This window comes from Staurois parvus, unplaced genomic scaffold, assembly GCF_062004578.1.
Source record: "Staurois parvus isolate SC_StPar_1 unplaced genomic scaffold, SC_StPar_1.0 ptg000006l, whole genome shotgun sequence".
NCBI lineage: Eukaryota > Metazoa > Chordata > Amphibia > Anura > Ranidae > Staurois > Staurois parvus.
The window spans coordinates 9,093,389-9,105,455 of record NW_028317802.1 but is presented as its reverse complement, the minus strand read 5'-3'; the positions used below and the strand labels follow the sequence as shown (position 1 = coordinate 9,105,455).

At 39.5% G+C, this 12,067-nt stretch overlaps 1 protein-coding gene across 35 annotated transcripts in view; it reads left to right on the top strand.

Moving 5' to 3' along the window:
- Positions 1-12,067, top strand: part of LOC149474319 (protocadherin gamma-C5-like) — a 561,663-nt gene that overhangs the window by 366,418 nt on the left and 183,178 nt on the right. The window contains exon 1 of one of the 35 annotated variants that reach the window (XM_089653981.1): positions 8,489-11,093. The exons of the other annotated variants lie outside the window; for them this stretch is intronic. Within the exon in view, the coding sequence (XP_089510107.1) occupies positions 8,643-11,093 (2,451 nt within the window). The 5' untranslated portion in view covers positions 8,489-8,642. Of the gene's footprint in view, positions 1-8,488; positions 11,094-12,067 lie in introns of those variants that run through there. 35 annotated transcript variants of the gene reach the window in all.

Sequence of the window (12,067 nt, the reverse complement as noted above, 5' to 3'; positions counted from 1 at the left end):
AGACATTTTGGATGATTCATGCTCCCAACTTTGTGGGAACAGTTTGGAAATGGCCCATTCCTTTTCCAACTTAACTGTGTACCAGTGCACAAAGTAAGGTCCATAAAGACATGGATGAGCGAGTTTGGGGTGGAGGAACTTGACTGGTCTGCACAGAGTCCTGACCTCAACCTGATAGAACACCTTTAGGATGAATTAGAGCAGAGATGGCGAACCAGGCCTTTTCGTCCGACATCAGTGCTTGACCAGACAAATGCGTTTCTGGAAGAATGGTCAAAAATTCCCACAGGCACACTCCTAAACCTTGTGGACTGCCTTCCCAGAAGAGTTGAAGCTTCTATAGCTGCAAAGAGTGGGCCAACTCAATATTGAACCCTACGGACTAAGACTGGGATGTCATTAAAGTCCATGTATGTTTATAGGCAGGCGTCCCAATACTTTTGGCAATATAGTGTATATATATATATATATTCACCTTTTCAAACTTTTGTTATCAATAGGTAAAATGAAAATTGATGAAACCTATATAAAATGATACAGACAAAAACATATGTACATGATATAAATAAATATATATATATATATATATATATATATATACATTAACCATTTCAGCTCCAGAAGATTTTATCCCCTTCATGACCAGGCCATTTTTTGTTTTTCTGCACTGTGCTACTTTGACTGGCAATGCACGTTCGTGCAACACTGTACAGAAATTAAATTTATATGTTTTTTTTCACACAAATAGAGCTTTCTTTTGGCGGTATTTGGTCACCAGTGGATTTCTTATTTTTTATTATATAAACTAAAAACTTACTTTTTTGCTACAAAACATAACCAAAACAAATTTAAATAATCAAATGTTTTCATAAATATGTATTCTGCTAAATGTCTTTGGTAAAAAGAAAAAAAATCCCAATAGTGTACATTAATTAGTTGCATGAAAGTTATAGCATCTGGATTTTTTTTTTTTTAATGCTAGAATGGCCAACCTGCCGCAGTACATTAGTGTGGGGTGGTCTTAAAGGAGTTAATAGTGCAAGTACTTTTCTAAGTACTATGTTGTTTGTGTTTAACTGAAACTGTATAGCAAATAATCTTTGGTTGACTTTTATTACATTATTTTATTTTCATTTTATGATTATTAGTTGTTGTTTTATCACAACAATAACAAAATAGGCGTTGCGTAAAATCTAATGCCAATTGTCTTTTCTCGTGGCTCAGTTTACCAGATGTAGTAACTTAAATTTTAGTGATAAACAATGCAAGGATGTAATAATAACTGTGATCTGGTTGTTTGCATACACCTCTCTGCACACAGTATTTTGTATACTTTGTACTTAGAATTGGCACTGCAACCTATTATATCTTTTTGTGGTGTAAAGAATATTTGATGGTTCTACTTTCAAGGGAAACCTTTATGAAAAACATTTCTCTGCTGCTGTTTCAAAACCCCTTTTGAGGATGCTAGTTATCTGGCTGTCAGTCTAATCCTTTCTATTGCATCCCTTCATTTGCTGTTATTGTTATTAGTGTGTTTTTTTAATTTCTTCACTTTAAAAAAATGAAACTAGAATTGCATATTTTTAGGCTTATAACATGATTGTGCATGTGATGTATACAGGAACAAATATCTATAGTTCTTGAGCGCCTGGTCTACAATCACCTATGCGCCCACCTCACTGATAACAACCTCCTTGACCCCCTACAGTCTGGCTTCCTTACTTAGAATTGGCACTGCAACCTATTATATCTTTTTGTGGTGTAAAGAATATTTGATGGTTCTACTTTCAAGGGAAACCTTTATGAAAAACATTTCTCTGCTGCTGTTTCAAAACCCCTTTTGAGGATGCTAGTTATCTGGCTGTCAGTCTAATCCTTTCTATTGCATCCCTTCATTTGCTGTTATTGTTATTAGTGTGTTTTTTTAATTTCTTCACTTTAAAAAAATGAAACTAGAATTGCATATTTTTAGGCTTATAACATGATTGTGCATGTGATGTATACAGGAACAAATATCTATAGTTCTTGAGCGCCTGGTCTACAATCGCCTATGCGCCCACCTCACTGATAACAACCTCCTTGACCCCCTACAGTCTGGCTTCCGTCCCCTGCACTCCACCGAAACCGCCCTACTTAAAATCACCAGTGACCTGCTAACTGCCAAAGCCAATGGCCACTATTCTATCCTCCTGCTCCTTGACCTCTTTGCGGCCTTCGACACTGTTGACCACCCTCTCCTCCTTGCCAAACTGCACTCCCTTGGCATCAAGGACGCTGCTCTCTCCTGGTTCTCCTCCTACCTTTCCCAACACTCCTTCAGCGTCACCTACAACACTGCCACCTCCCCCTCCCTCCCCCTCTCTGTCGGGGTCCCCCAAGGCTCTGTCCTCGGGCCCCTCCTCTTCTCCATTTATACCTCCTCCCTTGGCAAACTTATTCACTCCCACGGCTTCAATTACCACCTCTATGCCGACAACACCCAAATTTACCTCTCCACCCCGCACCTCACCCCCTCACTCTCTGCCCGCATCGCCCACCTCCTAAACGACATATCAGACTGGATGTCGCTCCATTTCCTCAAACCTAACCTATCCAAAACCAAGCTCCTGGTCTTCTCCCCACCCCATGCCCCCCCCCATCCTCTCCATCACTACTAACAACGCCACCATCTCTCCCACCCTACACGCCAAAGTCCTGGGTGTCACCCTGGACTCCCACCTCTCCTTCCTACCCCACATCCAACTGCTATCTAGATCTTGCAGGCTCCACCTCCGCAACATCTCCAAGATACGCACATTCCTCACCCCAGACACCACCAAACAACTCGTACACTCCCTCATCATCTCACGCCTGGACTACTGCAACTCCCTTCTCACTGGCCTACCCAAACAAATGCTATCCCCACTCCAGTCGATCCTAAACTCAGCGGCTAGACTCATCCACCTCACCAACCGCTCCACATCTGCCTCCCCCCTCTGCCAATCCCTTCATTGGCTCCTGATTGCCCAACGCATCAGATTCAAACTGCTAACTCTGACCTACAAAGCCATTCACAATGCCGCCCCGAACTACATAACCGACCTGATACCCAAATACTACCCTACCCGTGCCCTTCGCTCCTCACAGGACCTCCTACTCTCTTGCTCCCTGGTCTCCTCCTCCCACGCCCGATTGCAAGATTTCTCCAGGACTTCCCCCATCCTCTGGAACTCCCTACCCCAATCCATCAGACTGTCACCTACCCTCCTCACCTTCAGGCGCACCCTGAAAACCCTCCTCTTCAGGGAAGCCTACCCCAACCTCACCTAACACTCAACCTCATCTAACAACTAACCTCCTCCACTCCTCCCACCAATCCATCCCCCACAGCCATCTCCTCCTGTACCGCCTTCCCCTCCCTCCTAGATTGTAAGCTCGAAAGAGCAGGGCCCTCGAACCCCTCGTGTAGTGTATTGTTACTGTCTTGTCTCATGTTCTGTCCCCCTTGCTACTGCACAGCGCTGAGCATACCCTTTGGCGCTATATAAATACTGTATAATAATAATAATAATAATCTATAGTTGTAAGACACCAGGTATTGGTTTACTTTATATTCAGTGTATGTTGCAGGGTAAGTTGAACCTGAACAAGGAAATATTACCTTAACATACTCTTATGATTTTTATTTTGCTCTTGGAATTCAGTTTCTTATTTGATTGCATTTAGGTAACCTAATTGGAAAATGTAACGCTATAGTTTGTTGCCATCAGACATGTCAAGACAAAGTGAATACTTGCCACATGTTCTTGACATACCCCTTTAATTCCCAGTTTTGCATTGTATCATATATAGTGTTACTGATAAGTAATGCTGACTTATTTCAATGGACCATGAAATATGTTTGCTGAATAACAAATTCAGTTAAGTTCCTCGGATAGTGTATACCTTCACTTAGGAGGTGGGGACAGGAGTTGAGCTAGTTAGATAAGTCTAAGGGAAGGTCACATTGACTTGAGACCACTGCACCCACATGATGCATTCCCATCATGTCCTATTTGATAAAGTGACAGTTTGTTTCTGTGGTTTAGTTTACCAGCATCTAGATGGTCTCCAATCGATGCCCTCAGTGATCTATGAGAGATCAGATTTCTGTTCTGAACCTGTGGTTAAGGTTAGGATAGGTATTCATGCTCAGAGCTCAACTGTGATTGACATAGGTTTGTTATCAGTTGTAAATTATATGTTGTTTGCCATTTGGTGTGGAATATGTCTGCTGTTGGTTTTCCTTTCCAACTTAAATCGTTTCATTTTATTGAAGTAAAAATAAGGGCAAAGTACACTCTTTTCAGTCATGTTTTATAATATATTATTATGCCTAGATTTCTCAATAGTTTTGCATGTTTAATTCCAGCTCCAATATGTGTTTTACAAAGATCATTTCATTTCTGTAGTTACAGCCCGATCTAACTAGTGTTTTGGGAGTCAACTTTTTTTATTTAGGGAAATAATACAAAAAGGACCCTGCTATTCACTGAGATTAATGTTGGCGCCACTGGAGAAATGCTACCCTAATATAACACTAAACAATACCCTTCCCAAAAAGAACACTTTTTTCTTTAAGTAGCAAGGAAGGTGCTAGGAAAAAAAGTCATAATCTCTTTATCTTAAATATATATGCCGCATATACAGTTGTGACCAAAATTATTCAACCCCCACTGAAATTGAGTGTTTTGGCCAGTTTGACATTGCTTTTGATCATTCAGTCATCTTGCTTACATTTACATTAAAGAGGCACTTGTAGGTCAGACAAATATAACATAACAGTTATAATGAAATAACCACAAATGTCTTTTCTGTGCTCACAGCATTATCAGTTTTATTCAACCCCCAAGTGACATTCAATCTTAGTACTTAGTACAGCATCCTTTTACAGTTATAACAGCTTTTAAACGTGAAGCATAGCTTGACACAAGTGTCTTGCAGCGATCTACGGGTATCTTCGCCCATTCTTCATGGGCAAAGGCCTCCAGTTCAGTCACATTCTTAGGCTTGCGCACTGCAACTGCTTTCTTTAAGTCCCACCAGAGGTTCTCAATCGGATTTAAGTCTGGTGACTGCGATGGCCACTCCAAAATGTTCCAGCCTTTCCTCTGCAACCATGCTCTAGTGGACTTGGAGGTATGCTTGGGATCATTGTCCTGTTGAAAGGTCCAACGTCTCCCAAGCCTCAGGTGTGTGACGGACTGCATCACGTTTCCATCCAATATCTCCTGGTACTGAAGAGAATTCATGGTACCTTGCACACGCTGAAGCTTCCCTGTACCTGCAGAAGCAAAACAGCCCCAAAGCATGATTGACCCTCCACCATGCTTCACAGTAGGCAAGGTGTTCTTTTCATCATAGGCCTTGTTCTTCCTCCTCCAAACATAGCGTTGATCCATGGGCCCAAACAGTTCTAATTTTGTTTCATCAGTCCACAGAACACTATCCCACAACTTTTGTGGTTTGTCCACATGGCTTTTGGCATACTGCAGTCGACTCTTCTTATTCTTTGGAGACAGCAAGGGGGTACGCCTGGGAGTTCTGGCACGGAGGCCTTCATTACGCAGTGTGCGTCTTATTGTCTGGGCTGAAACTTCTGTACCCACATCTGACAAATCTTTTCTCAGTTCCTCAGCAGTCACACGGGGACTTCTCTCCACTCTACGCTTCAGGTAGCGCACAGCAGTCGAAGTCAGCATCTTCTTTCTGCCACGACCAGGTAGCGTTTCAACAGTGCCCTTTGCCTTGAATTTGCGAATGATGCTTCCTAAGGTGTCTCTTGGTATGTTTAACATCTTTGCAATCTTCTTATAGCCATTGCCCTTCCTGTGAAGAGAAATCACCTCTTCTCTTGTCTTCCTGGACCATTCTCTTGCCTTCACCATGTTTGTAACCACACCAGTAAATGTCTAGAAGGAGCTGAGTATCACAGTCATTTTAAAGCTGCCTAATTGGTGCTTATTATGCTTGATTGCTGCTCGGTGACATCCACAGGTGTTTTCAATACCTGATGGAAAGCACCTGTATGAACCTCTGTTCTTCAGAGTGGTAGTCTTTAAGGGGTTGAATAATTGTGGCAATGAAGAAACCACATAAGAACCATTTACTACTGTATTACATAAACAATTGATGTCATTTTAGTTGCATTTGGGTAGTTACAACGTCCTTGTAGGATTTGATTCTGAATACAATTCCAAATGTACACTATAGTCCCTAAACCCCTTTACAGCATTGGGGGTTGAATAATTTTGGTCACAACTGTATGTACTAATTTACTCTTATAGCTGTAAGTATCTTCCATTTCACAGTTAAACACCACTCCCACCATTCCTTTGAAATCATGTTAGTGGTACTTACCCATAATAGGTAGGTTATATTCAGACCAAAATGTGTTGCTCTGTTGGATTTCTGACTGTAAAAAAAAATGACTTAATTCCCCCATCCAAAAAGTTAATGTGAATGGGGGAATCTTCACCGTAGAGGTATTGCATTCTGATAGCGGGGAAACTTCAGCACCGCCGGCTCTAGCCAGTAGCACTGATCGAGCAGAGAAACTCCAACAAGGTGGTTGTACAGAAGCTGATCAGTATATTGACTTCTGTATAACCAGCCTGCCCATAGATGGATTAAAATGCGGCTGGTCCCTGCTGAACAGGCTAAATTTAGAATCATGTATGGCCGGCTTAGGTACCTCTTTTTCACTATTTTTATGATTAGACAATGAAGGAGCAGTACTGCATTGTTAAAGTCATCGCTGTTCTCTTACCTCTTGCCAGCCTGTTTGGTGTTAGACTGACAAACATTTTGCAAGGAAATAAAGTTCTGATTGGTAGAGGGTGTTGCCCCTTACTCTCCTAGTGTAAATACTGCTGTGCAGGAAATTTTAGGAAACTGATATCAACAGAGATTCAGATATATATGTTAGATGCATAAGTATATACATTTTAATTGAATTTACAAATGGATGAAATTGTGTGCATTTGAATTCTTACCTGAAATTTAGAATTACCTTGTTATGCTAATGTATACTCTTGTGTCTAAGCAAAACTATTGTTGAGCAGATATATTAAAGTGGATATAAAGGCTAAAAGTTTAAAAAAACTTTCTTTGTTATGCTCTCCCCAGCCCCCTCTGAATACTTACTTACGATCTCATTCCAGCGCTGTGCCCGAGAGCACCAGTGCTGCTCTCTCTCTCCTCACTAGCTTAGAGACAGCAGCAGGAGACATTGGCACTTGCTTCTTTCAATCAATGCCTATGAGCAGAGAGTGGGAGGCAGAGCCAATCCTTGCTGTATGGGTTAACAGAAGCACACAGTCAGGCTTGGGATCGAGCCTGCACATGTGCCCCAATAGCAGACTGCTTGCTATGCGGGCACTCAGAAGGGACAAGGAGCCAAGATCGCCACTGGAGGACCCCAGAACCAGAGGTTCAAGGCCACTCTGTGCAAAACCATTGCACAGTACATATAAGTATAACATGTTTTTTATAAAAAAAAATTTAACCTTTAAAAGCGCTTTAATTTTAAATTGTTTGCCTGATCAGTGCATAATGCTCCTCTTAGACAGTCACACATCTACATTATATGAATTTACATAGAAATAACAAACTACAATAAAACTCTAAAGGTTTGTTGAGTACAAATATTTAAATCATGTGTACATATGGGATTTTGTTCCAACACTGTACTACACTTCTATAAAATATTAGAATATTATAATAATGGTTGTGACTATTGTGACATGTAATACATACAAAAAAGAGTTGTGCCACTAGAAACACAACTCTAACTCATAAAACCTGTTCAAAATGTTTGAAATCTGCACACAAGGACAACCACCGTGCAATAAATCAACAATATGAACTACAGTACACATAGGACTAAAAAGATTACAAAACAACTAATAAATAAGCTGAGTACAAAGAATATATCCTTTAATATTTGCCTTAACAATTGTCTAGTAATATAGTTGTTTTGTTTTTAAAGTTATGTTTCTTTTGCTATTATTATTTTACCCTCAATAAATCATTAGACTGTAGTTTTACGTACTATGATTTTTCACTGAAATACAAATATAATCTTACTGGAGGGATACTGTATATTAGCCTGTGTAATATACTGCATTTTCAGCACTGGAGTTGACACTTGCTACACTGTAGGTATAATACATTTCTTTGTAATTAACAAAATATAATACAGTCGTTAAAAATTAAAAAGCACACACTACCTATTGTATTTAATTTTGAAATTATACAAAGTATATAAGTATACAATAATGTTAAAAAAAATGACATCTCTACTGATGTCCTTTGTATTAAATTGATGGATGAAGTTCATATTTTTGGCCAGAAGAGGGCAGGCTTGTCATGTTTAGATTCACAGCTAGATCAGTTGAAGCTAAGCCTGCACTCTCCTCCCCCTGGCTCAGTGATTCACCCTCCCATCTCTTCTCTCACACACAAAGAGGAGCTGCTGTACAGAAAACACAATGGTGTGGATATATTTTTCTATGACTGGATTGTTTTTTTTAATGTTATGAAGAGAATTTTGAAGGTTAAAGGCATTGTGGATTACAGAGGATCTATGTTCCATCAATATCAAGGAAACACTGTAAGATATGGACATCAGAGACTGCTGTCTGTGTTGGAAATGGCAAGTAGCTTTCTCCCTTCTCCTTTGTAGCTGGGGCTGGGTCTCTGGGCAGCTTCGTTATTCTATTGTAGAGGAGTCTGATCCAGGGACATGGGTAGGAAATGTAGCTCAGGATCTGGGCATGAGACGTGCAGAGATTTCTCAGCGCAGATTACATTTATCATCTGAGAAATACCAAAAATATTTTACTGTAAATAAGGAAAATGGAGGCTTGACTGTGAATGACAGGATTGATAGAGAGATCCTTTGTGGATCCAGTGTGAGCTGTGTGCTGAATATAGAGGTGGTTGCTGAAAATCCTTTAGAGCTTTTTAGTCTAGACATAGAGATTCAGGATATTAATGATAATTCTCCCACATTCTTAACTAGTGATCATATTTTTGAAATTACAGAACTGGTGACTAGTGCTGGTACTCAGTTTGCGTTAGAAATTGCAAAAGATCTAGATGTTGGTATTAATAGTGTTCATCAGTATACATTGAACACAAATCCTTATTTTTCATTGTCTGTAAAAAATCGTGTAGACGGCACTCTCATCCCTCAGCTGATATTAGAGAAGGTGTTAGATAGGGAGGAGAAACAAGAACACAATCTTATTCTCACTGCTATAGATGGAGGAGAACCAACTAGATCAGGATCCTGTCATATCACAGTCACAGTGTTAGATATTAATGACAATCCACCAGTTTTTAATCAATCACTTTATAAAATCAAGCTGAAGGAAAATCTCCCTTTAAATACAGTTGTATTGTTAGTAAATGCAACAGATCTGGATGAGGGGGCAAATGGAGAAATTAATTATTATTTTGATAGTCACACTTCTGAAACCTCAAGGCAGTTGTTTGGTGTGAATCAACACAGTGGAGAAATCTTTGTCAAAGGAAATATTGATTTTGAAGAGACACATCTTCATGAATTATCAGTTAAAGCAGAAGATAAAGGATTACCCAGACTGATAGGGAATTGTCTGGTTCAGATAGAAATAGAAGATATTAATGATAATTCCCCAGAAATTTCTTTTACCTCTTTGACAAATGAGATTCCAGAAAATATACCACTAGGAACAACTGTAGCAGTAATTAATGTGAGAGATAAGGATTCTGGGAAAAATGGTGAAATTCAATTGGACTTGTCTCCACAATTACCTTTTAAGATCAGAACAGGTAAAAAACGCTATTCTCTGGTTACGGATGGGATTTTGGATAGAGAAAAAATATCAACATTCACTATTGAACTGACAGCTACTGATTTAGGCTCTCCAGCTCTGTCTAGTCAAACAATTGTTATTCTCAGGGTTTTTGATGTTAATGATAATGAACCGTCATTTACACAATCTACCTATAATGCTTTCATTAAGGAGAACAGTGACCCAGGGACTCTTCTATGTACAGTTTCTGCTACTGATGCAGATGAGGGGGTTAACTCTGATCTGGTTTACTCTATAGTGGAGACTCAGATAGATGGATCCTCTGTATCCTCGTTTGTTTACATTAATTCTAATACTGGTGATGTATATGCTCAGCGTTCCTTTGATTATGAGCACATTCAGACTCTACAAATCACCATAAAAGTAGAAGATTCTGGATCTCCAAAGTTATTTTCTACTGTCCTTGTCTTTATCTTTATTTTGGATACAAATGACAACTCTCCCACCCTGCTGTATCCGGAGCACTCTGAGGATCTCATTGTTCAAGAGAGGATCCCAAAATCTACAAGTGCTGGATATCTGGTGACAAAACTGACTGCAGTGGATCTGGACTCTGGTCACAATGCCTGGTTGGCCTTTAATCTAATTGACCCTGGCAGTTCTTCACTATTCCAAGTCTCTAAACATACCGGAGAGGTCAGGACTGTACGAGGATTTCAGGAGATAGAAAATACAGAGCAGCAATTTATAATATCTATCAGTGATCATGGGGACCCTTCATTATCTACTACTGTCACTGTACTTGTCAGTATAGCTGATTATGTTGTAGTAGAAAGACCAAAATCTGGAGATTTCCTGAGAAACTCCAAACCACCATCAGATATGACATTATATTTAATTGTTTCTCTTGTGGCTATCAGTTTAGTTTCCCTTGTCACATTCAGTATATTGTTAGCAAAATGTCTGAGAAAGGAAAGTTATGATAATAGCAACAGTTGCTGTTATCTTAGTGGATCTGACTCCAAACCATACATGGATCAGTATCAGCCAGCTCTTTTCCTGAACACAGATGGAACTCTAAAATACATGGAGGTCAGGATGGTTCCTCCAGGAGGACAAGGAGGACAATGTTACCAAACTAACGTGCCTCCAGCCCCACAGCAGAGAGATTCTGCTTTTCTGCAGTCTCTGGATTTTCCTCAGTTAAAAGATTTTGTAAAGGACAATGACAGTGCATCAGATGTCAGCGGTTTGAATGATCCAAGTAAGGTGAGAAAAACTTTGTTTTATCTTTGTTCTTTTATTATTCATTATTTCTGTTATACCTATTTTGAGAAACAAGCTAATCTTCAGTAAACCTTTACTACAACCAAAATCATTTTTGGTTTACTAGAAATCTGAAACTACTTGTGAAAAATATACCTGAGCCAACTGGAAAAAAAAAAAACTCTTTCACATTTTTGTGAACCTGCTAAATACAAATTAACTTGGTAATGTTTATTATATAGTTCTCACTATTTAAGAAGACCCCATGTTACAAACAGTCATAACATGTAAGGGATTTTAAAAAAGGTTATATGTATTCGGCCACTCATCCTCACATAATCATAACCATAAAGAATGGGGACCAGCATGGATAAAGCTTGCTTTCCACAACTACTAATCATCTGTAAGCAAGGTGTCTAGTTTAGAAGCTTAAAGCGGACTTCACAGTACAATGCCCACGTATATGTCCAAATGGTACCTGCTTCTTCCGCAGCACTGGGCTTAATGTCATCATTGTTCCAGGAAGATTCCTGGGGAACAATAAGTACCCCAAATCATGCAATAATACACTCCAGTTTATTGCACACATTCCTACTTGTGAGATCTGGGCTGCTGCCTATTCTCCAGGCTCTTCACAGCGGAACATGACATCATCCACACCAAGGTACCATGGGCAGAATATGGAATGGATGATGAATTCTACTGCAAGGTCTACTTACACTAATTTGCATATTTGCTAATGAAATTGAGACAGATTTTGTATACTTTATACTTACAGATCTAAGCATATGTGCCCTTAGAAACTATAGAATTGTTTGGCTTTTTAAATCAAAGTTATTCTTCAACCTTTGAAATTGGGAATTTAATGTGTTTGTATTACAAATATAGATCTTTAGATTGGCCTCTAGAGAGAATTTCCAGTGGAATCTCTGTTGTTTTGCTTTGCTGCAATAAGGTATAATTGAAATAGGGAGTGC